The sequence below is a fragment of the Motacilla alba genome, chromosome Z (genome assembly GCF_015832195.1).
Source record: "Motacilla alba alba isolate MOTALB_02 chromosome Z, Motacilla_alba_V1.0_pri, whole genome shotgun sequence".
In the NCBI taxonomy this organism is placed as follows: domain Eukaryota; kingdom Metazoa; phylum Chordata; class Aves; order Passeriformes; family Motacillidae; genus Motacilla; species Motacilla alba.
Genome location: NC_052046.1, coordinates 23,060,803 through 23,087,953, shown reverse-complemented (window position 1 = coordinate 23,087,953; position 27,151 = coordinate 23,060,803). Strand labels below are relative to the sequence as shown.

General features: G+C 37.1%; 1 protein-coding gene across 5 annotated transcripts in view; it reads right to left on the bottom strand.

The window, feature by feature from the left end:
* AP3B1 (adaptor related protein complex 3 subunit beta 1) overlaps window positions 1–27,151 on the bottom strand; it is a 153,228-nt gene that overhangs the window by 122,398 nt on the left and 3,679 nt on the right. For all 5 annotated transcript variants that reach the window (XR_005255446.1, XR_005255447.1, XM_038125180.1 and 2 more), the window contains exons 2-5: window positions 16,738–16,813; window positions 10,463–10,537; window positions 5,203–5,298; window positions 2,834–2,994 (exon numbers count right to left, since the gene is read on the bottom strand). Coding sequence is in view for 3 of the 5 variants with exons in the window: in XM_038125180.1 (XP_037981108.1) it covers window positions 2,834–2,994; window positions 5,203–5,298; window positions 10,463–10,537; window positions 16,738–16,813 (408 nt within the window). In the remaining 2 variants the exon portion in view is untranslated. The remainder of the gene's footprint in view (window positions 1–2,833; window positions 2,995–5,202; window positions 5,299–10,462; window positions 10,538–16,737; window positions 16,814–27,151) is intronic.

Below are 27,151 nucleotides of genomic sequence, written 5' to 3'. Positions count from 1 at the left end.
TATTCAAGTGTACCTATACAAAGTTGGTGTGCAAGCTAATGGAAAACAGACTGCTTGAAGTCCTAAATAAATAGCAAAAGCAGAGGAAAAGCAAAAGTTGCAAGCAACAACCTTTTGTAGCATCTTTTCACATTACAAGAGCAGAGAAAAATTTGTCAGAGATATCCATTATTGTCAAACTTGCTTCTTAGGCAAGTAACGACAAACTTTTGACTCCAGCTGCTTCCCCTTCATAGACCTATACAGCATAGAAGAATTTAAAGCCAAGTCAAAAGAAAATAGAAAGTGAATACAAAGACCCTTAGAGGTGTAGTTCTATGCCTTTGAAAAGGCATTTCAACATGGATACAACTACAGATAAGTGAGAGAGTATTTTGTCATTATTGCATACTTCAGTTTTAATGCTGAGTGATGGACTGCCCTAATGCACAGTATATCATTTCAGGTACAGATTCACAAACTCACTATCTGGCTGAGTACTACTTCACTAAGACTCTAAGACCTAGCAACACCAGAACATGCAAAATGAGTAACAAAACTTGGTTAGAAGCTACCATCATCATAAGCAACACAACAGTACTTTGTTACATAAGTATTTTAATGATCAACTTTCATTCCAACTTCTATTTTTGTAAAAGGAGTTTTACTGGATCTTCTGTCAAGGACCAAAACCTTAAGAGGAAAAGCCAAAACTCTCTCAAAAAGGTTTTATTTCAAAATTTTAAAAATTGGCAAAAAATTTAGAGAGAAAGGCATATTTAAAGCTAAAAAAACTTGAGCAAAGCCATTTCTTTATGTGATCAAGAGAGTCTTCAGAAAGGCATGAATGAACGAATTTATATTCCTCCCCCTCCACTGTCCTGATATTAAAGACAAGGATGGGACCATTTTCAAAGAGAAAATAAAAGAAGAGGTTAAAGAGGTCTGTGATTTCCTCCCATTATGACATCTAGTACTAGTATGGAACCTACTAATACTACTGATGGGAAGCAGTCCTTCTCCAAACATCACTGCAAACACCATACAGTTTTCAGCTGATAGACAGCAACTACTACTATCTTTAAAATGCACTCTTAAATAAAGTAAGCAAAAGGTCTGACATCTTTAGTTATGAAATTACTTCAACACACCTGGCAATGCTGACTGCATTGGATGCAAATGCTGCTGTTCAGACTATGGCTGAAATCTTTTCTGTTTGATATGTAAGCTTCCTACTGCTAGGATTGACTGAACTGCTAATAGTCGAGTTCTTCTAGGGCAGACATCCATCCAAACACCATGACACTAAATACAGGGAAGACTAGAGTATTGAACTTGCATCCAGAACCCTGACTATAGTACTAACTGAAATACAGAACTATCACCCAGGCATAGAAGCCAGGAAAACCATAAAGCAAATGGAGCATACAGACATATTAGAATAAACTGTTACTACTTCTTACTCAAATGGCTGCAGAAGATGGAGTAGCTAGATGTAGGAGAGTGTATTAACTGTTGAGTTTTACTTTAAAAATCCATCCCTTCTGGATTCTGATTCTGACCAACTTAAAAATAAGTATTCTTAAATTACTTACTTGTTGCAGTAGGCCAATAGTCAGCCTTGCCACCAATGTATGATCAGTATTGCTGAATTGTCTAGCTATCAGTCATGAACTTTTTTAAACAAAGTATACAAAGATGGCCTGTTAACTACTACCTATTCTTACTTGCTGCCAAGCCAACTGGGTCTGCCTGTGGGCAGGTAAATTTGCTAGCCCCTTCACCCATTTCCAACACTGCTGCTTCCTCCAGTGACCAAGAAAATTATACTCTCTCCCTTGGTTCCATGGTTAACCAGCACTATGAGATACAGCATTTGTACTAGAAAGTTTTGAAAATGTGAAAATAAAAGTTCACATGCTTTTTATAAATAGGTCTTAAATTCTACTACTAAGGACACAATTTTTAACTCCAGCTCCAATGATGAAGCTTACTCTAGTCCAGGTAAGGAGGAATTTCCAGCTACAGCAGCTCAAAATCTTGCATCACGACACCTAGGACGCTGGCATGAAGAAAGCTTTTGAAGGATGCACCCTCTGAGGCCCTCAGAACCATTAAGAAACAGAACATCGGTTTCACTAGTTTTCCTTTGTTATGGTAAGTTCCATGTCCATTTTACTACTACTAAGAATACATGAAAAATAGAAGGAGGTAAGGCCATTTTCTCCAGATTCTGTTTTTCACCTGATTTAAAACCTCTAACATCTCTCAACCTCCACTTTTTGGAATAGGTGAAATAAAAGTGAAGTAGTAGAATAAATGCCTCAAAATGTTTTGCAAAGGTACAGGTTCTGTTGACTCCATCTCTGCAAATCAGTACCCACATCTTTAAAAGAACTCTTACAAAGCAAGAATTTCTGAAGTAGGAAGATCTGAAAGATTTGGACTTGCACAGATAAAATTTCTAGAAATTAGCATTCTTTTGTCACATGCGCTGCAAACTACCTTCAGGCAAATGCCTCAGGATGAAAGATACACACTTGAAACAGTGAATTCATAGATTCTGAGAATACCCATCAAAACAGTTGTTACATAGATGAAAATAACTATTATCTTAAAAAACAAAAGATAGTGTATCAGTTTATTTTTGTATCTCTTTATAGTTATCCTGTTAAGTCTAGCAATCAAGAGAACCGTCTGAATTACAACCAAACCAACTGAGTGACGGAATGTCTACACTCACCCCGTCCTCTTAAAGAAATGGATCTGAGACAAGCTAAATTCACAGTAGTCTTTATAAATGTAGCCCACAACTATTGCAAGTTGTTTTTCAGTAACTGCCAGAATCACTTACCTGTACAGTTTTTGGATTGCATGGGCTGCATTTTTTCTCACATAAGGAGATAAATCAGAAGAGGCTTCCTTAATAGCAAGCATCATAATCGGAACAATAATTGGGACACGTATACTGGATAAAACTCTTAAAGCACTTGCACGGATTAACTGATTAGGATCCTAAAAAACAGGAGTGAAGGAAGAAATAAAATAAGATAGTGCAGAAACAAATCATTAAATACACTGCTCTGCTTACACTAATTAGTGACGACACATTAAAACATGTAACTAAGTCAGACTTGCAAGAGAAAGCCATGCTAATAATTTCTTCACACAAAGAAATTTCCAAAACAAAAAAAAAGGTAAAACAAATAAAGAAAGAGAACATTAAACATTATCAAAATATGAAAAATTTGCAAAGGAAAACATTGACATCATGCAATTTTCCAGACAAAATATGTTAATTGTGGATAAAAACCATGAATATTTTATTTAATAATCTGATACATTTGCTGCAATCCAAGTGGAATTCAGTTATTCTGAGAGACAGGCTAACTCAATTTTAATGCTTATATTTACAAAATGTCAAATAAAAATGCTGTTCTCAGTTGTGACATTCCCATTCAAGTTCCTGTCAAAATATCCATTTTATGCTTTACTGCAAGATATAAACTGAAGCCAGTAACAAAAACAATTTCAAAGAACATGCCAAAACATTAGGCTAAATGTTTTGAGACTTCTTTCTATTTCTTATCCTCTCTTCTTCTGCCCCAGCTCTTAGTCAATTTTACAATACTAGGGTTAGCTTGGAGATCCAACACATTTGATTTTGGATAAACTATCATGTAAACTTTATCCATTAATCATGGGCTTGGAAAACAAGGGAAAAATGCTCCTTAATCAAGTACTAAATCCCCTGAAATCTAGCAAAGTGAAATTGCTGCATCAGTAATTCATTATACTGTACAGTGTCTTGCCAGAAGGTAACCTCTCAAAGAACACTTCTCCCAAGGACTGAGAGCTGGAAACACATATTTTCAGACTGGTATTACCTATATATCATTTAATCTAAGATCTCAACATCCCTACATCTTTAGAAGCTTCTAAGTAGTAAGTATCTGGATGGTGAAAGCCCTTTATTTGACAGTTTTTGGAAAAATATCTTGCTCCCACTAGAGTCTGCAAAGCTCATCTACAGCCAGTTAAGATAAAAATAAAAAGTTCCTTCAGCAGTGGGAGGTAAAAAAAGTCTCCACACATAAAGCCAAATAATAATCATTATGAAATGAGAAACAAAACATTACAAAAAAATTATCAGAGACCTATCTTTCATAGCAGCTTAGTTATTTCTTTAGTTGCTGACAATCTCCACTATTTGGTGTCTACCCCCTTGCCACATCACCAGGTTTTTTTTTTACTACTTAGCCACAACATTATCACTCCTCCCTCTGCTCTCATTACCCACAGCTTTTAAAAGAGTTATGCCATGAGAAGTGTTCACTGTATACATATATCACAAAATACACTGGATACAAAGTAATTTGAATTCTAGCTTTTCCTGGCAGTCGGAGACAGTGAAGGCAGTACATATGGCATTGGGATGAAAGTTCAAGGGAAGGGGGCAGAAAACTCTCTAGTTGATGTGGGATCCTCCTACAGCTGCACAACTGGTACTCCGATTGCAACATTTTCCAACAAGATGCAAGGTGTGGGTTAAGTGACATAACAGAAATGAGCCCAGAATACAAGAAGAGTACACAAAAAACCCAATCTTCTCTTATTATAAAAACTGGAACAGAGACTTAATAAATCTTTCTTCTCTCCACAGTCACACTTCAAAGGCAATCCTAAACTTTGCTGTCTGATCCCATTTCTCACTGTTATCTCATTTGAAACGAGTACAAAAAGCTATTTTTCAGTACTTTTAATGAAAAAGTACCATGTGCAAGACACAGAATATTTTAATTTAGGTACTACTGTCTTACTCATGTTTCAATTCTCTGTTGTACACAAACCTCATTTTTTTTACATAAACTAAAAGGAACATAGGTGGTTCATGGTAATAACAGGGTCTTTTTTCCATACATACAAGTTATGTTGGAATGAGAAAGGTCATTCCAGAAATTAAATGTTTGGCATGTGGATTTGAAAGCACCATTCTGTTGTTTTTCTTAAGTGAAGCAATTTTACTTCTTACAGGCTTACTTAGCTGCTTGACAAGGTTTGAGGTAGCAGAAAAAAAATATGTCAATCTCATAACTTAAAACTACTTTAGCAGATGTAGATATTCACATGCTTTAGTTTACCATACTACACTTATACAGATATATATTTTTTTGTGCTACCAGCCCAGAATTCCCTTTAAAATGTTATTTAGTAGTCACTCACTTTCAAAGCACGCTGGAAAGTACTGATGGACAATAATGCTAGATCTTGCTGCTCCTCTGCATAGCGCATCAGATAAACATACACAAGCTTTTTTATCTGAAAAGAAAAAACACAGTGAATATCACTATGAGAAAGTTTTACAGTTCTATAAAACTAGCTTCTAGGTTTCACATATTTGTCAACATTTTCTTCTTTGAAGAAAAATCTAATAGATCCCAGAGCACTCACATGCTTCTCCCAATGTCTTATGAAACGCCTGAGGTGCTGCAATGCTACCTAATTAATGAAAGTCAGATGAAGTCTGAAGTAACATGAAGTTCTGCTTTATATTATTAACTAGTAAATTAAGACTATAATAATCTAAGATGCTGACATGGGGAAACCGATCATTCAAGCACACCTTTTTTTTCTTATAGAAAATAGGTTAAAACGAAATAGCCAAGAATTTCAACAAGACCATTTTATTTTACCCTGAAACTCAAAATAAATTACTTTAACACACTTGAAAGTGAATATGACTTACAACTGAACTGTGGTAACTTACCCATCTCAAATGTGATTAAAAGAGCACTTACCGTGGATGAAGACAAAGGATGTTAGACTCACTTTTGCATGACCACAAGCATTCAACAGATGCAATCTAAGCAAAGCATACTACAAAGGATGCAACGTCCAGAGATTAAGAAAACCTCAGTATGTTTTTGGAGAGGAGGGTATTCAATTTAGTTCACTTTACCCCTCATACCCAGGAAGCAGTGAAAACATTTTTTTACATTTGAGTAGTAAACTGACTGTCGGGGTTTATAATGGAAAATTCTGAAAAACCCTCAAGTACAGCTGTGCTAATAATTACTGTCACTATTGGAAGATCTATCTTTGTGCCAGTTCTGGCAAAAAAACCATAATATTAAATCACAGAAGGTTGCACCATACTAAATTATTTTTTGTTCAGCTAGAGAAGCAGCAATCAACATTGACCACAAGAGGCCTGTGCACTGAATGACTGCAGGTGTGCAAAGAAAGCCTCCTCTCCTTGAAACCACTCTGGGACTAGAAATGGAAGCACTCAGAGCTCCGTGACTGCACTATTCTTTTACCATTTACCTTCATTCAATGTTAAAATGCTCTGTTCTATAAACCTAATCATAACAGGGGCACATTACACTTGAGGAACACAGGCAGATTTGTTTAATTAATTTATCAATATAGGCACATCAAAATCCATGAATTATTGATGAAGACTTATTTTTGTTCTATACTGCCAATTGTTTATTAGGTCACTTTTTGGATCCTTACCATCCATGACTAAATGCACATAACCAAGCTGAGGTCAGCATGCACTTACAACAAAAAAATCATAAGGCACTTCTGTAAACAGTAAGGTGCCCTTTGCATCTCTTCAAATAAATTAACATGTTATACTACTTCTTCATCTCCATTTTTCTGCATCAGCGCACAGAGCCCTGATTTTAAAAAAATATGGCAGCCATTTCTGGGCAGAAAATTCACATGGGTGCAAAGTCATAGAATTGCAGAATGTTCTGAGTTGGAAGGGACCACAAGGATCATTGAGTCCAACTCTCCAACAAATGGCCCATACAGGGATGGAACTCACAACTTTGGTGTTATTAGCACCATGACCTAACCAACTGAGCTACTCTCAGGGTTACTGATAAATCAAGGTATTTTATGCTACTGCATTGTACAGACAGATTTGGTTAAGAATTCTTAGGAATAGGGAAAAAATTTGGCAAAACGTTTTCAGGAAACAGGATCAATGTACTAAGAATCTGACTTAATCTAGTAACTTCTCATAAAGTATCCTAAGAAATGGACCATGATAAATGTTCCTGAGACAGAAAAGGTCTAACTAGATGGTTGTAAGTACACCTACACTACAACTTAAACTTGTCATCTAACTCAAATTGATAAAGAAATTAATCAGACAGCTTTACTGAATGTCCTGATCTCTTTTCAGTTTAACAGTCTCTTCCTGCACAAATATGTTAGCATTAAGTGGTGGAAAAATGAGTAAGTAGGGAAGTTTAACTACAGCATAGATGATGACATGTGAGTTCACATAACTGTCTATTCGTTTTAAAATACAAGAAAAAATAAAATATAAACAGTGAAAGGCTTCTACTAATAATGTTTGGTTATGTGATAAGACCTCATCTTCATACCCACAAAGCATCCTTCCCACAAGGGGGATGGAGGGATGTGTGCACACAACACTCTGCTCTAGTTTCTCCCAAGCCCATGACAGGAACCATCAGCTCAGAGATGCAGAAAGAAACAAAATAATAGGAGGGAAAACAAATTTAGGACTCAGAGAAAGGATACCCTGTCACACTCCTCCCAGAAAAACCTCAGGAGAGCCTCAGCTCCTATGCCCAGGTGTTAAAACCACCAAGGGTCAACAAAGACTAGAGGACCTTTCAGACTGAAGGTGTTTATATGTACAGAAATGGGACACAGATGAAAAGTATTTTAGACATGACATGGTATGTTCTGGGGAAGAACTAAAGTGAAGGAGAAGAAGGGAAATCTACATGATCTGGAAAGGAGTAAGTCAGGGATAAGAAGGCTGAAGAGTTTGATAATTGGTATATCTATCCTTCTGTTCCCTGCATGTGAATAGCACAATCTGTTGCATTGACTCATTACATTTCATTTTGAACTGTTTTCCTTGGTGAGGTACTCTTTATTTTGTGTGAAGATGCATTTACGTGCCTACAACTACAGTCAGGCCACAGGCTGGAGGGCTGCTATGTTCATGGGCACTAGGAACTAGAAAGACCAGAGTGAGGGGACTTAAGTATGACTCCAGCAACTGCAATGTTACATCAAGCTATAGGGATCCCTAAGTCCAGGGTGGCCAGCATTTGGAAAAAGTGAGGGTCTGGCTGTCAACACCTAGGCCGGGACCACAGGCTAGGTGGCCCACGAGCATATGTGTAACTGAAGAGACCAGAATATGTGAAATCAAGCACAAGCCAATGTGTCCGAGGTGCATCAAGCTGCACCAGCTGACAAGTAGGTGAAGTGATCTGCGAAGTAGGTGTGAGTGTGAGCATCTAAGGGCAAGACCACAGGAGGAGCTGGCTATGCCACAGACTAGTGAAGTCCCATCCAGCTGCAAGGAAAGCCCATGGCCTGTGGGTCTCTAGGGGCAAAAACCATGTTTTTTGTGCATCTCTTCAAGGGCACAACCTCTTCAAGGGCACAACCACAGGGGTTTAAATAGTAGAGGAGCAAGAAAGTTCTGGCCAGGTCCACTTGTATGTGCACACATCTGTGCATCCAAGGGCAAGTGCATGAGGGAGCAGGAGAGTCCTGGTTTAGAGGGATTCCCACATGTAAAGACATTTGTACCAGCAAACGAGAAAGGGTGACAGCCTTAGGGGCTCATATGTCCAGGTGCCATCAACAGAGGTGACTGAGATCCATGGGCCAGACATAGGGCAGACTCCATGAGCATGAACACTGTACATATACACACATTCCCACTAGCAGACCATCTTGAACTGCCAAGCCACTGATACTGTTTGTGTTCACCTGAATAGCCTGTGACAATTTAAATTTCTACATGCATATTTGTTCTGTATATGTACAGATACAATATTTTTGTCTATGTGCACACCTACCAGGGATACAGTCTCAGCTTCTCTACTGGTTGGGTTGAAAGCCTGGAACTAGGACAGTCTTGCTTCTATCAGACTAGAGGTTCCAGCCCTAACAGTTAAAAGCACTCCAGATAAATAATATTGTTTAAGGCACTTCTCTTTGTGTAAGGTTTCCCTGTTTAAAATTTGACTTAAGATTACTCAAAACTTACAAACATAAATTACATTGGAACAGAATATTTAACTAGTCTGATTTCTTACCCACATGTTTTTACTACCTGTTACTAAAAGCACAATTACAACTTCTAAAATTATTTTAATACAGTAAATTCCTGAAAGACACTGAATTAGCATCTTTGCCCATTTACACCTCCTTGACTTACCAGAGCTCAATACTTGGCCTTGACCAAATAAATCCACTCTCTCAAAGAACAAAAAACCCCCAAAGTTTTCAAAGAAGTGGCTAAAAAAGAATAATTTCTTTAAAGCTAAAATTAAACTCAAACTTGACTATTACTATCCATCCATGTAAATATGGAAGAAAACTGATGTTTCATCCATTATATCACGGCATGTTTGAGTGAGAATGGAGTTTGCTGAAGCCATTATTATCGGAAATATAATCTTTAGTGCCATAAGCCAGGGAAAAAAAATTTTGTTCCCATTAATAATAAAAATATAATAACGAATAATAGTCTGAAGTACACATTTTCAGAAGAGGACAGGAGAACTGAAGCATGCATTCAAATGATTTCTCTCCTTAAAATCCAATACTTCAAACAACTGCTGCCCACGTTTTTTAAAAATTACAATCCTGAGCAGTAGGAAGTAACTAAAGTCATTGCATGTTCACTCTACTTTCATCAAACTGATGCTCATTAGGCACCATGAGGTCTCAAACCACATACTTACAGATGCTCTTTTTATCTTATTTGTCAAGTCGACTGTAATTCTGACACTTCAGCAGGGAAGCCATCAGAGTATGCACAGTAATGCTAGTGAGCATCAGAGTTACAATTTCTACATACACTCTGTGGTTATAAACAGTAACCCTGTGGATTTAAACACATCATCGTTTAACAGAACCTCAATTTTTTAGCATTCTGGAAATCTAAATTTTCACAAGTCCAGGATGGACTTTTCCCCCTTGCTCTCTTACAAGACACAACAACAACAACAACAAAGATTCAGAAGCAAGATACTATGTGTCTAATAACACCCAATATAGATGCAAGAACACACCTTTTTTTTTTTTTACCCAGATGTTACCTTTCAGCTTTGATCTGCAACAGATGTTTAAAAATACAATGTAGCACAAACCCAAGCCTTGCAAAAAGCACTTCAAATACTGAACTACAATAACTTTCCTCAATCACCATCACACTTCATTAACTTTCTAAAATTAAGTCTTTTTTCTTTTAAATGTAAAGAGCTACCACTTCTTCCTCAAATCACCCAACAGGTTTCCTTTATTTATGCATAGAATTATTACCATAATGTCATATTGAAATAAACTCCTAAAAATTTCCATGACAATAGAGATTTTATGTGTTATGTTGAAGTCTAATACAATTAGACAAAATTTTCATAAACAGATTTTCCATAACAGTATGTTTAACAAGTTAGAGAAATACCTCAATATTTTTACTGGCAACATTCTTCACAACAGCAGGAAATAGCTCAGAAGCATTTTTTCCCTTCGCAATCATCTGAAAAAAAGAAGAGACAAATCTTAGTAATGTAACAATATAATTCATTAGAATGTGATTTGGGTTTTGTTGCTTTATTACAGATCTGTATTTCAAATCTCATTTCTATGAAATTGAGGATAAAGATGTGGGTTTTTGTTAATTACTAGACCTTAAGGGATACAATCCATACAATAAAAACTCTTGGGTGCTGTCTGGTTATGAGTTTGCTGGAGTGGAATCCATGAACTGGACTTTAACGTACAAGACTGCAAATAATTTTTAATGCTTTCAAATTACTAAAAACAAAGACTTTTCTAATCCAAAAAGCACTGCAGAATGACCTTTTGGGTGGTGGAGGGGGAAAAAAAAAGGCCAACCCAACAAAATCCAAAATGTTATACAAGCTTAAGTCCTGCTCCTTTTCCCTGGAACATCTGTGGCTTGCAACAGAACCAAGGAGAAAAATAAAAATAAACATCACACTTTGAAAACAAAATAAGGTTATTTTTTCACAGCAAGTTAAACACAGAAGGCCATAAAGTGTTTATACAGAACAAAAAAAATATACAAAAGCCACACAGTAAAAGCAAGATCAACCAACCCACCTTTTTTTTTTGAAACAAAATTTTCATGTTTGATCATGAACAAGGCATGTCACAAACAATAAAACTGTTACAATAAAGATCATAAACACCAAAACCCCGGCTTAGCTTCAGCTCTTGTACAAACAGTTTAAGAGGAAAGTTATTTGTAGGAAACTGAGTACATAAGAAGGAATAAAATACTTTCATATACACTACAGATGCACAATGTTCTGCTTAGATATAATTCCAGTAGTATATCTGGCAGTGCTTCATGTCTAAACTGCAAATACTGGAATTTCAGGATGATGTTACATCAAGTTACATCAAGTTCAGTGCTGCTGATACAGATCCAGAGCACTCCCATCTCTAAGAATCTGTGTGTCCTGCTCAAGGTCAAGATTCAGCCAGCAAAAATCACGTTAATCAGAAACCACAAAATCTCACTAAGAAATCATAGAATAGTCCTTTAAAAGTCATCTAGTCCTGTAGCAAGCAGAAACATCTTCAAGATGTTCACAGATCAGGTTGCCCCTCAATGAATGTTTACAAGGATGGGATATTCACCATCTCTCTGGGCAACGTGTCCCAGTGTTTCACCACCATCATCGCAAAATCTTCTTCCTTATATCTAATCTAAATCAACTGTCTTTTAGTTTAAAACCATTCCCCCTCATCCAGTCATCACAGGCCCTACTGGCAAGTCCCTCTCCAGTTTTCTCATAGACCCCTTTATGTACTGGAAGGTGCTGTAAACATCTCCCCAGAGCCTTCTCTTCTCCAGGCTGAATAACCCTAACTCTCTCAGCTTGTCCACATAGGAAAGGTGCTCCAGCCCTAAGATCCTTTTTGTGGCCTGCTCTGGACCCATTCTAACATGTCTGTTTTTCCTGTCCTGAGGACTGCAGAACTGTATGCAGCTCTTCAGGTTGGGACTCTGCTACAAGCATGGAGTAGAGCAGCATAATCATCTTCCTCTACCTGCTGGCAACATTTGCTGGGCTATTAGTGAACACTGACAGCTCACAACCACCATTTCATCCACCAGCACGCCCAAGTCCTTCATATCAAGAGCTGCTCTTGATCCCTTTATCCACCAACCTGTGCCTGGGCCAAGGGCCTTGTACTTGGCCTTGTTGAACCACATGACACTGTCATGGATCCACATTGCAAGTTTGTCCAGATGCCTCTGGATGGCATCCTGTCCCTCATGCATGTCAACTGCACCATTCAGTTTTGTGTTGCCTGCAGATTTGGTGAAAGTGCACTCAATTCCACCATCTATGTCATTAATGAAGATATCAAATAGTACAGGTCCCAGTACAGACCCCTGAGGAACACCTCTTGTCACCAATGTCCACTGGGGTCCAACATACAAAAGCAACAACAAATACCCAGGGATCCAACAAAGAAACAAGAGTTCTGCAGCTACAGTTACTCCTGTCCATGACCATTACATTCCAACCATTACACCACATTATACAGCTGATTAAACTTCATATTCTCAACTCACTGATCTGTTTGTGTATTTCATTAATAAAACACATTAAAAGCATAAAGAGTTAGGATCCCATGCAACAAAAGTAAGAACACACAAAGACAGGAAATACCTAGTAAACTGCATATTCTGAGAAGCTTAGGAGGATGATGCCAGAAAGAAGGCAGCTGTAGTTCAAGCTATTACTCAGTCTTTCAAATGGGAGTAAAAGCAGCTGTCCAGCATGACATTTTGATCTAACCCATTTAACATCTTAAACTGTTAATTGCAATTGTATTAAAACACAGGAAGTGACACAAGCACTTGAAATGAGTGCACATTAAATGAACAAGCACATTAAATGAGTTCCAAGGAGTTTTTAACTAAGAATTTAAAATCAATTTACTACTTTCAGGACTGGGACGTCTCCACAATAAATGCCAAATTCAGAATGACAAGGCAGAACTTAGCAACAAGATGCACTACAGAGAAGTAAGACAGAATGAAAAGTTATCATCTTATCTTGGTGCAACAGAGGTTACAACACTCAGAAACAGGGATGATCCTCAGACCTCCCTGACAGACTGTAATGGTATGACTATGCATTACTGGGATTATTTAACTGATCTACCATTATAGCTCCAGTGTACCATGTAAATATATATTTAGGGCCTTTTAAAAGAGTGTATTTTGATTTATTATTGTGTAGCAATTCGTGTAGACCCTCCTTAGCTTATGGACCATTAACCTGAAAGAACATAATGGTTCTTTCCAAGACTAATGTCTATCAGATCATTTTTGTGGCTGTGACCAGACATTCGCCATTTGTATTGCCTTATAAACCTGGAGTTTTTGCACAAAAACATTCATTCTAGAATAAATGCTGTGTAATGTCAAGATGTATTTTTTTTTTTAACACATTAGAGACACACAGACATGGATGATACTCTCTGAGGGAAATCAGGCACGTGACTGTTTCCTAAACTTATGCTCTGAAATCTTCAGGAGTGAAATTTCACTGTTTTTTCCCCAGAAATTCAAACAAGTTTCAAGATCTGGTACTGGCTGTTATAATATCAGCGAATGTTTTAAAAGAAATATCAGCTTTATGTTTTCATGCATATAATAGAATATGTATGCATACACAAAAATTTATTTCTAAACCAGAAGTGTTGTTCATATTCTTCCAAAGACTGCAATTATTTTATTGCATGCATATAAGGAACAAACATAAAAAATAACATACTGGTTAAAAAAAAAGGTCATTGATCATGAGAGTCATATTTTAGGTAAAAGTATGCTTAGGCACCTTTATGCATAAAGGGAGACGTGAGAAGATCAAAACTGGACTACTCCTGTGCTTGAAACGATGTTGTTTTAAGTCACTCTCTGGAAGACAGATTTTGTTTTATTTGTAATGAATCTCCTTCTCCCTAGTAGAAAGTTCACAAACTATCTTGGAGGAAGCGATCACAAAAAGTGCCATAACCAGAATTCTCCTGCTACTTTGCTATCACACCTACATGAACAAACGAAGGTTTAGCCTCTTAAAGTCCACTAAAATATTAAGATAACTTGGTATCATAGAATTATAGTCATACAGAACAGTTCGGGTTGGCAGGGGCCTTAAAGACTAACCCACCTTCTGTGGTTAGAGACACTTTACTAAGCATCTCCCCTGTGAGGACAGGCTTCAGCCTAAAGAAGAGAAGGCTCTGGTGAGATATTATAGCACCTTCCAATATGTAAAGGGGGCTAAAAGAGAGCTGGAGAGGGACTTCTATAGGGGCATGTAATGACTGGACAGGGGATAGCAGCTTTAAGCTGACAGAGGGTAGGTTTACACTCAATGTTAGGAAAAAATCATTGTGAGGATGGTGAGGCAGTAGAACAGGTTGGCCAGAGAGGTTGTGGATTCTGCATGCAAGTTTTTTCAACTATCTAACACTTGGAAAAAAAGCATTCCAGTGAGACATGTTAAACAATACTCTGATGACAGAGTTCCTTTTTCCTGTAATAATAAGGCTAGAGGAAGCCTTTCATCTCTGAAAAACACATCCCTGAGAGATGTAAGGTCCCCTCTGTATGTAAGCATAAAAGCACCTTTGTGCTCCACAAAAACATTATCACCACTGTTACAGGGCCTCACGCTCATATTGTGCCATGTCCCAGTCCTGACCTGTAAAGCTCATTGTTTGAGTTTGTTATGTCAACCAGAGGTTAGTGCCAGGTATCTTGTGTGAAACACACTTTAAACATAGCACAGGAAACAGCAAATACCTTGAAGATATGAAAGAAACTGAAAATAGAGGATTCAGTAAATCAAACAACTTACTTGTGGTTAAGTAATGGTCAGCCTTACAAGCTAGAAGGCTGTTTCTACTTCAGGCAGAAGCAGCTGACCAAGGGAAAAATATCCAAAAATCAGAAGGTGCACACAGCCATTTGGGGAAGTAGTGCTCTTCCTGCACTACAGAGTGCTTAGAACAGAACAGAAAACAACGACCATGAACTTAAAAAAGGACAGAAATCTGCTGTTGGAAACTGGAGAGAATTGTCAGAATTGGAAAATGGGGGAGCAGAAGAAAGAATGTGCCCAGTAAATTCTGCTTTACCTCGCTGAAGACCTCTTCAGCCTGATCACTTCAGCCTAAGTCCATGAAGGATCACAGCTATCACTGCTAAGTACATATCTCCAGCTTCATGGTATTACACACTTCCAGGAAATTAAAGAAGCCATTAAGACCTCTTTTGAATGTTCAGCAGGAGCAGGTATCTAAAATTAGAGAGTTGGCTCATTGCATACTCATTTGCAATGACACCATTTTTGTAGGAAAAAAAGGAAAATAAAAAAACCAACCCAGTAAAGCCTTGGTTTAAAATTTAAAGCTGATTTAATTTTTTTTTTTAATTCCCCCCTATACATACATACACAACTACATTCAGTTTCAACAGTTTCCAAATACAGATAAAGATTTGGGCAGCTTTTCAAAAAACAAAACCAAGCAAACAAGAGGCAACTTGCCACAACTCTCCTGCCCACAGTAATTACCAGAAAAAAAAATCTTTTCTGAGGGAAGCAGAAGAATGTAAGTTTACCATGGCACTTATAAAGGTCACAACGGTACATCTGCAACAGTACATCTGTATGCCGGACTGGTCAAACCCTTGAGCTGGGCATCATCACATGATGCTGGAGAAGATGAATGAAAAAACCTTTCCCAAACCCAAGAAAGACATTATGAAATAACAGTTGATAGGTTACCCAGACCTCACAGGTAAAAGGAGTCTCTGGCAGGACTAAGGGATTACAGGCAAAAAGAAAACAATCCTGATTAAAATTCTCATCACTGGATGATCATGAAGGGAGAAGCCAGCTCAGGAGTCAGAGGAAAGAACACGATCACATGACACCACCTGTACCTACTCACTTTGGTACATACTTGGACAGGATTAAGAACACAAAAACCAAGCAGAACAAAAAAGCACAACAAGAGTAGACTGAAAAAACAATGACAGAAAACAAATTCAAAAGCCCCAAAACAAAGAAGCCAAGCGGACATTGAACAATCTTCTGTAGTACATTCTTCCCGTACTATTAAGAAAAAATAAAGGGATACCATCAGCTTCATGATGTTTTGTTTATAGGGTTTAAACATATCATAGTGTTAAATATTATTCAATCATCTCTATGGGTACACATTCACTTGAAATACGTTATCAAATATTCAGGGATCATGCTCAATCAAAAAAGAAAAACCTCACACTATAATAAAATAAAAATAGTTATTTGCCATTTTATTCCGGCAAATATCTGTTGTTTCCAGTCTGACGAATTTGAAGCTTCTCTTCAGGAGCTGTTTCCTATTCAAGGTCTCACTGAAAATAGTTGTTTACAGGCATATTGGCACTGTTACATAAATATTTTAAAAGCATGTGACCGCATTATCCAAATATACTAATTACTACAAAAAATTCCAAGTCAAGAATTTTACCATTTCATCACCACAACTTTTAAAGATCATGTAGAGACTCAAGTGCTAATCTGGTAAAGAATGTGTAAAAGGAAAGCATTATTCCCATCCAAGAAATAAAAATAATAATAAATTCCCATATCCTCTAACAAATAAAAACAGTAACAAAAAAAAAAAATCACATACCCCAACAATCCTTTTCATAGCATCCAGCTTTGCAGAATCTTTATTGCTTTCCAACATTTGTTTTAGGTCTTCATTCCTATGGTAGAAATACAAAAAAGCATCAATCAGAAAAACTAAAAAATCAAACCAGAATACCATTTTTATATTCTTACATCAGTTCAGCAACTTATGGTGAAGCACTGCTCCCTGTTGCCCACTTTTAAATTTTATTTACTCTGTATAATGAACTGTTTAGCAAAAGAATGTATCAGATTCTAACAACAATGTAAGACTATGCAACTTCAATCTGCTGTTAGCTGAACCTCTTAAGGCTGAAATCTTAAAGCACAAGAAGAGCTTAGTTTAAACCAACAACTCATTCACTTCTCCCTTTTCCCCCAGGGAGGGACAGATGCAATAACTAGAAGTTGGCATGTTTGTGTTAAAATATAATATCAGCTTATGTAAGTCACTGAAAAGTCCAGACTTCAGTATGCTCTGAATTTCACCAAGAATCAGGTATATAACCTTGTGCTCCTACCCGCCTTTCTGGACTGTAAATTGCTTTCCCCTATCCTCAGGATTAAAACCCTCAGATCTGCAGTATGTTCTATGAGCTGTAAGACTAAGACAACCTGATGACTAGACACATACAGTGTTCAAGCACTTTTTACAGCTGAAATAAAATTCTCCCACAAAAATATCAAGTTAATAAGAATGTTCTCTTGTAGATACAGCTTTTCATTAGCTGTCACTAATAAGAAACCTCATCCTGCTTGGCTTTTTAGAAGCAAACAGGTCACAGTCTAATGGCACTTGCAGAGTACAAAAGTTTACAAAAACGAATCTTTGAAGAAGCAGCTTTTTTGTAACATCTGGATTGCCTGATTTACTGAAAGATACAAGCAGATTTAAACTCAAGACTCCTGCAATATTCCAAAGAACTCTGAAGACTTTCCAAGTTCAAACCCTGTGAACTTTCACACAAGTGAAAGGCAACGTGGTGGGTAGACCATGGTGGGACACCAGATGCCCACAAAGCCATTCTTTCTCTCCCTTCCTGAAGCAAGATGGGGGTGAGAAGATAGAATGGAAAAAACCTCATATGTCAAGATAAAGACAATTTAATAAAGCAAAAGCAAAGGCTGCATGCAGAAGCAAAGGAAAACAAAATATTTATTCCCTACTTCACATCAGCAAGCAATGTCCAGCCACTTCCCCAGGAAGCAGGGTTTTAGTACACATAGGAGTTGCTCTGGAAGACCAACACTGTAAGAAAGAATGCTCACCCCTTCTCCTTGCTCTTCACTTTAATTGATGACCAGTCATCCTGTGGTATGAAATATCCCCTTGATCTGCCCAGGCGATGAGTCCTGGCTACACATCCTTCAAGGCTTTGCCCAACCCCAGGCTGCTAGGGACAGGGGATATTGGAGAGACAGTCTTGACTCCTGTGTGAGCACTGCTTAGCAATAGCTACAACACTGGTGTGTTACCAACACCTCTCTCACCACCAATACAAAGCACAGCATGACGAAGGCTGCTGCGAGGGAAAATAATTCCATCTCAGCCAGACCAAATATATCCACACAAGATTTCAAAAGTGAATGCAGAACCTGGATATATTCTGATTTATCACTGCCCTCATAACTTCATATGGGAAGGAGAAAAGGGTGTAAGCCAAAGCTGGAATTATTTACAATGAGAAAAAATATTGTCATTAACTCTGTCATAAACCTTTAGAAACTATTTTTCCCACTTGCAAGGGACAGAGTCACTCTAACAGAAATTTCCTCATATTTTCAGAACCAGTACTGCATCTGCTTTCTGCTTTCCCACAAGAAAATCCCCATTGCCCACATTTCAGTATACATCCACTTAAGAACTGCAACCAGATGGAAAAAAACCCACAAAAAAAACCAAACAATCAACACATTTCCTACTAAGCTAAGGTATGCAAAATTCAGGATATCTACATGCAACTTACAATTTAAGTCTAACTCCTTTTTCAAAGCCAAGTGTTTCATGAAATAATTGGAGCAATCTATTACAGATTCCCTATACTGTCAATATTTGCTTCAGTTGGCAGCTTAAGATTTAATTATTATCTTTAAAAAAAGAAAAGAAAAAAAGTATTCCATTTCTTTGCCTGCTTTAGTACCACTTCCTAAATAACACTGGTAACACCCTGTTTTATCTGCATCACACTCAAAGCTTTTTACTATCTCTAGCTAGTCCTGGACATGTTCAAAGATCCACAAAGGTCAATCTCCTATTGCTACATTTGCTTGGTTGTGTACTTTGGTCATTTAAAATGTACGTCCTATTCAATTTTGTCTGGCAGTTTTGCATACTGTTCAGATCAGCTTAGTAAGTCTATAGCTGGATGCCTTCCTCATGGCAAGTCGTAACGTACAATGTACCTTCTTGTAACACCACTCAAGGCTGATAGGTCTGTTAAAAATAACTAATGCTGCGATTCCACACATTTTCCTATTGTCCACATTCCTATTCCAGGATAAAGTTACACCTTTCTCTACATTAAACTCTACATTTTTCTGATTTGACTCAAAGATGCTTGTATTCACCTCTACATCATTACACTTCTTTTAGTCACTCCATATTTTCCCCTCAGATCTATATCCCTAATTCTTATATCAGAAATAAAGTATTTGTTGGTTTGGGCTGTATATAAAATATCATTATTAATTATTAATTTGGGCTTTTTAACTTTCAATCCCTCTGTATAGTTCCAATTAATGTTTTAGGAAGTGTAGCTTTAATTTCATTTTCGGCAGCTCACTTTATTCCCATCACTCTTTGCCACAGGAACAGCTGATTTTGCTTACCATTCCTACTCACTTATTCCTCATAGGATACCAAGTAAGTCTCAGTTCTTTTTGATCAGCTTGTAGTACTTTGCCTGACACTTTGCTCTAGGTGGATACAGAAACTCAGAAACCTCTAATTCCTTCTGCTTAAGTCATAATTCTTCCCTGTGCAGGACTCTGTACAACATGGTAAGAAAAGTTACACAGCAAAAGACAGGACTTGATTTAGAAAGTTGCTTTTAATCCTATGCTCCTGGTCCAGTTTCCTACTGTTGTTGCAAAATGTGAAATATGTAAAAATTTTCTTAAACAAGGATGCTCTTTGATGCTTCATCTTTGTATACTTTCAAGCCTAATCAACAACAAATGAGATTCAATCTATGAAATGGATAGCAACTACCAAGCAAGTTCGCAGTGAGGTCTCTGTTAGAAAGACTAATTACTTGTCTGTAGAATTGCCTTGTTAAGGTTTAGGGCTTGACATGTTTCAATGATCTCAGACCCCAGGTGAGGTTAGCAAAGCTTGGGAAGAAGGATGCATCCCTGAAGGTAGACCAAGAATGCAAATTTGATGGGTCACAAGGATGTTTTGCAGGACCACCAAGATAAAGAGGAAACTAATAAAGACAATTCAGCAATAGTGTGGACTCAGCTCCAACTGGGTAAAAAGCAATTCCGGCAGGGGGAGACTGACCACTGACCACCAACCTAAAAAATCACTGACCCAGAATAAGAGAAAGGCTGAGCATGTGGACCAGTTACGATGAGAAGCGAGAAATTCATTAACCAATAGAAAGTAGAATACTAATCAACAACCAAACAAAAAAAAAACAAACAAAAAAAGAATATGTTCAACAAAGCAGAAAATGTAGAAATAATAATTTGAGTTTGAGGATGAAGTAGCAAAAATGGAGGAAGTTACACAGAACAAGATCCAAGTACATGCTGAAGACTGTCTCCCAGAATGTAACAAACAACAAGAAAAAATAAAAATGCGAATTTAAGATGTGAAGACAGAAAAAGTGTTTATTGATGAGCTCTACTTCTAAATCCTTATAAAAATATTCTATCATACACTTCAAATTAAAACATTTTGAACTGTTAGCTGGGAAGATATAAACCACAGAAACTTATATATGCTGTTTTCAACCAGCCTTGTTTCCATACAAGCAAAGCAGCAGGGGAAAAAATAAAGAAAGAAAAATAGGAATGAAACAACAAGTTCTTGATGAATCAATTTGGAAATCAATTGTTACTTGAATAGATAGTTTGTCTGTGTTTTTAAATACCTTTTCTAACAAATTATAATCCAGGATTAGCAAATATTAGATACTTACAGAGTAAAATATTGCTCCATACATCCCCACTGATCAGCAGCAGCAAGCCTTTTCTCTTCTACAGTTAGACATGGTTTCAGTGTAACATCAAAGTTTTTCCCTTTAAGAGCAGACTTAATAGCACAAGACACCTCAATTATTTTGCCCAGCATTGTGGAGTTTTGTTCCATTCTTTTAAGTGAAGTATGTAAAAAACTAATCAAAAAAATCACTGAACTCAACCAAGGTTGCCTGCCAAGAGTGAGGTCTACTCTAAAAAAAGAAAGAAAATCTTACAAAGTAACAGGATATGCACTCCCTTGCTGTTTTTACTTCCAGAAACAAATACCATATGCAGATTTCAAAGGTCATTTCCCTCCAAAAAAACTCATACCAGAGCCTCAATGAACAATGGGAAAAGCAAATGCATTTCAGTCTTTTGTAATATACTGTACAATACAAGTATTTTCATCTTTTGATCATTAAGAAGTTTTAAAGAAATTTCAATCTTTTAATAAAATCCCTCTAAATAGAAATAAATGTAAACATAAATGTAAGCTTTGCAGTCACACTAGGGTTCATGTTTCTGTACTCATTAGTTATGCTGAGGTGACAGTTCCTCAATACACAATCCTAGACAAATACTTTCTTTATCACTTACTTCACTTGCCAGAGGCTCAGGAAAATGCAAGCAACCCTCAGCTGCAGGGTTTTGCCTCTCCCTGCTAAAACTTTGAGAGACTCTACCCTCACAGAGCTAGGTACATATTATAGAAGATTGAAATATAAACTTTATTACTTCAGGAGCAACATCAGGTTTAAATAAGCCTAATCTGATAGTTGACAAATGATGTGGAACTATATGAAGCAGGAAAGTAATGGTCCCAACAGCAGCAGATGAAAAAATACCAAACTTTTGGCAGAGTATATAGTCTCAGCCATTTTCCCTAACAGTAAGAAGAGGTAAAATGACTCTCCAAGAGCAAAAAACCCCCAGAAAAACAGGAAGATTTCCACCTCTCTGTATTCTAAGAACTCAACAGACTTCCCTTGAGTTCCCAAGCTTCCCAATCTAGTGTCTTAACATCTACTTCAATATAGGCCCACTGTCCTCAAAAGTTGCAAGCTGAAAGCACTGGTATAGACAACAATTAGAAATATTATACTCATATGAAATATTAAGTATGTGCTATGAAATATGATCGTTAGTACTTGTATCTACCATAAAAGGCAACAAGTTAATTATTAATGTATTAAAAAATCAGTTCCCAGCTGCCTTTGTAATCTTTAGTACCACAGGCTTGTATTCCTACATATTAGAATTTAAAAGCTAAAGTAGTATAAATTAGAAATGCAAACTCATCATCTAACTTTCGCATCAGGTATCACACATGACAGATTTGCAATGACACATGTTGCAATGATGGACATCACAAAACACATCCAAAATATGTTCTCCTTGAAACACTGGTTGAATGTTAAGCAGAGGTAGTCAGTTTCTAACTTTCTTCTGTTTTTCTATTTTATACTTGTAGCATTTAAGATATACACAGTTTTTTTCTTTCTACATGAAAACACTGCTTTCCTCAAACCTTTTTTACCATTTATAGTTACGATAAAGGTATGAGTATCATAGGACCAGTGACAGACCTCCCAGTTTGGATTAATCTTATAGGTGTTACTACCAGAAAGAAACAAAGAACACCAGTTATCTTTTCTAGTTCTCATGTTCTTTCTTGTGGCTTCTATTCCCCTGCCATTAAAAAAAGCAGTAAGCCACATCCTTACAACTGCCCCAAGATAAAAGAGGATGGTGGGTGTAGGGGGTGTGGTAAGTATATGGAGAGTAAGGAACTAAAGAAAAGACAAAAAAAAACCAACCTTAGATCTTGACAGTCACAAGATTATGTCTTAAAAGCCTGGAATCCTATGCCAGAAAACACTTTGATCCCCTTACTCTGCATGTTGATTATGGCAAAAGCATCCAAAGAAAAATTCTGAATATCCCATACGACTTTGTGTTAGCACACACTTGGTCACTAAAACAGGCATCTCACTGAGATTAAGACTAGGATTACACATTCCAATGAGCAATGTTACCCACTTCTACAGAAAAATAAAGGTAGGCATAACTATACATCAATGAGGTTTAAACAGCTATGTCAACAATAAATCTGGGCCTCTGTCTCAGTTACTTCATCTTCCCATAGGAACTATGACAAACTCCCAGTTATACTAAAATATTAATCCAGAATCTGTGGCATGTAATTTGGCACTGCATCGCCACATTCCGAACAACTATTGCCAAGAATTGCTCCACTCTGGTAAAATACATATTTATTTTCTATGGGTTTTATCAACACCATAAGATTTAATCCACAGATTTTCAAGTTTTGCTACAGTTCTGACATGCCAGTTACTGAAAGAAGTCACCCATTAACCATTAGCCTTCATAGTAATTAAGCAGAAGATTCATGAGTATCAAAACTACAACTGAAGCCCGACTAGCAATGCAACAAGAACCTCGGCAACAGCTGTAATCCCCTCAAGGAAAGGAGAGTGAAATCTAAACAAATAAACCCTGGTGAGACAGAATATCTTCACATGTAAGAATAGCACTATAGCACTGTAAGGTAAGATTTGGGAAGTGGTAAACAAATCCACCACTGGGGAGGAAGCAAGCTTCACCAGTTTCAATATTATGGAAGAAAACTCTTATACAACAGAAGTTGCAGAAGTCTCACTCAGTTGAGTTTTAACAATGCATTTCTTGTTTCAAGTTTTCCATCCACTGCATAATTTCAGTTACACAGTATCAATTGCACTGTTCTTGCATTCAAGAGACTTCAGTTGGCAGGACATACTTTTAGCCACAGCATATGAAATTTTTTTTTTTGGCCTTCAACATGAAATTCAAAATACTGTGGATGTTACCAAGTTTGAAGCAGAAAATACACATTAACAGAGAAGTGTAACCTTTACTCTTGGCACCTGAGTAGTAATGAAGTCCAAGGGAACATTCCATGTTTCCTGAAAACATTAATTTTTTTTCTTGACATTTTACTGGTATTGCAAATTGCTTCAAATAAATTGGTTTATTCTAGGTCATGCTTGTGTAAACTCTAAACAAGTTTGAATTTAACATTTAAAGAGGAACTGCAAATTGATTTCAGACCCATAAAACATGGAAGCTTAACTGGCAGCAAATACATGCTGCAATTTGAGTTAATTTTGTTGATTTAGGGTTTTCTTCTAGCAGGAAATTAAGAAATCTGAGTTTCACTCTGTTTTGGTCTATGCCATAAACTGTTTGAATGACATCTTGTGGTACTGTTCAGTACTACCATTCACTTCCATTATAACATTATATTTACTTTTAATTCACAACATAGAATTCAACTACTACTTCAAGGAAGCCTTGAATCATATGGCTATGAGTGTAGCTGTTCTACAGTTTAAAGAGAAATTGAGATAAGAATTTATTTATTTTTCAGCCATCCCTCATTTTTCAATCTGAAAAAGAAGCACATTATGCAAAAAGCAAACTAAACAGTTTTAAAGGACAGACTAGAGATGTGAGGGAAACCAGAATAATTGTAGTATCCTGTAAGGGTGAGAGCCACAGAGAACAAAATCAGTTATAGTCTGACCAGAAGCATAATTTAACTCATTTAATTGTTAACTTTGCCACTAATTTCTCAAAGCACTTGCAATCTGGATGTTTAGTTACACTCTTTCCTTCCCATCAAGGAAACAGGAAAGTGTAAAGTTAAAAACTAAATAAAGCATCTCCCAATTCTCTGTCGTGAACAGGTACCACCTGAGCAACACTTGAGCAACTCAGTGCATCAACACCTGTTAAGTTGCTGCTACCACCATCATCAATGCAGATACGTAAACTACCTATATTTCAAAAGCTCAGACCAGATAGCAGCTAGTATGACAAAGCAGTTTGAAATCCCTTCTGGATCGGACTGTGATTTGAGCTAACATTATCTGTTGTCAGTAGAGTAGTTAAAGACACTCACCCAGCAACAAGAAATGTTGTCTGAAAGGATGAAAAGATTCAGTCTTGTAATTGCACTGCATATAACCATTTCTGATAGTACCACACCACCAATATGGCAGGGAAACTTCTGCCAGAGAGAAATCTTCCTCAGTGAAAGACAGTTTTCTGAAGGCAGAAAGAGTGTCATCAGAAGTGGTGCTGCCACTTAAATGGCTGTGTCAACTCAGAGCCTTTCTTGAAGCTAGTGCTCAGAATTTGCAGACATATATAGATCACTTTGCAGCCTTTGATACTTGTGAAGGGATTATAAGTGAGAAACAGTATCACAGAATATTCTTAGCTGGAAGGGACCCACAAGGATCATCGAGTCCAGCTCCTGGTGTTTCCAGCTTTCCCAAAAAATATTGAGAAAAGGCTCCTTTGAAAGATACCACCACAGAGGTGGTGTTGCCAGAACCTACTCAAGTGCTAGTATATTTACATGTATGTCCAGGTTTCAGAAACACTGTTTAACAACATCATAACACTGCTCATCTTCTGGCAGAACGCAAAAACTATTCTAGTTTCCTCCAAGTATCAAAACTATCAAGGGGAGGCACAAACAAGAACAGCCTTCAAAAAAAGGAGAACTAAAAATATGTGGAATTTCAGCCTTGTAACAGCTGTAGATATGTCTATTTAATACCCTTCAGGATGCAGATCAAAGCAAATGCCTAATGCAAATAAATGACAATGCAGTGAATAGGCAGAAACCACACTGAAGACCTTAAAACTGTAAAACTTGCCATTCAAAGCAAATAAAAAAGCCACAAAAATATAGTGACTACATTACAGAGAGCCACAGCAAACCAAGTTTATTGCTTGCATCCTCATATGTGCCAAGTGCATGGCAATAAGAACATATTTACTGTGTGGGACTTCCCTTCAGATCTGACAGATTTCAGTTGGAGAAGTGTTCTGCAATAGCATGCCCACATTTGTACACTGCATTTTGCTCCTATCCTTGTAAAGACTAGAGATTTTATCTTGTAGACTCATCAATTCATACAAACCATTCATCTTTGCTGGGTTGTACATCCTACCGAAACTGGCATATAACCACATTAGTGGGCATAGGGCCATTTTAACAGATGGAGAAAGAAAGTAGTTGTGCCAATGAGCTACAGGATGCATCAAGTTTGAATATTAGAGCTGGAGTCTCCTCCAAGAATTTCACAAATGGCAATCTATGTACAATCTCTCCATGACTGGTTGAACAGAATATGCCAAGACAAAACTAGATCAATTTAAGACTCCAAGAACACCTCTGGCAGCTGTTGAAAGCAAGTTTTTAGCTCCAATGGGTTTGGAAAAGTCTTCTGCACAGAGACTTGGGGAATGAGTATCTTAATGAAATCACCACCTTCAGCTCTCTGCAAAACAGGCTTGCAAATCTCTGCAAAGAAAAATGAGTTTGCAACACTGCCGAGTTTTCTGACTAATGGCTCAACAAAACATGTAAGCCAGACCTACAACAAAAAAATCTAATAAATTACAAACATATTTGGCTCGGCAGAAATATTTTAAAGATGCAAATCAGTACAGTTGAAAATGTGTGTTATAAATTTTGCCATCTGCTTCAATACTGTACTTAACAATTGACATCTACTGATGTTACTCCTATGGTTCACCTCTTAAGTTGTTACATTTTATCAGCTAAAGCAATAACTAGTTTTATTGCTGGAATTGTACCACTTCCAAGTACAAAAAGTTATTATATTATAATTTTACATGCAAGCAAGTTTTTGTTTAAAATGTAATTAATATAGATTAAAATCCTCTGTCCACCTGCAATTAGCTGTAGGCAGTTATAGTTGTAGCCTAATATATGCAATTAACAGGGATTCTGTGTTTCTAATTAGCTCTCCAGGTACTCTTACATGTTGAAAGGTGGTTAGAATTTTCACTCCTCCACTTAGAGTAATAGTAATGTAATAAAGCATAATGTAACTATAAAAATATTCTATTAATTTAGGTGATGTGAATCACATAGTAATTCTCTACACTAAACAGGAGATTTTGAGATTCCAGCTAGGCAGTGTTTACTGCATGGAGTCCATCAACCTAGAAGTAGGAGAAATAGCTTGAGGCCCATATGCTGGATTCAGCTTGTAGGTAAGATTCACATAACCTAACAGCTCTTGAAAATTTTCTGCTGAAAGCTTCTGTTATGGGCAAAGACTTCTCTGGAGACCGTTTCCCTTACTCTGGGGACGAGAATCTAACCCTTTCTCTATTTT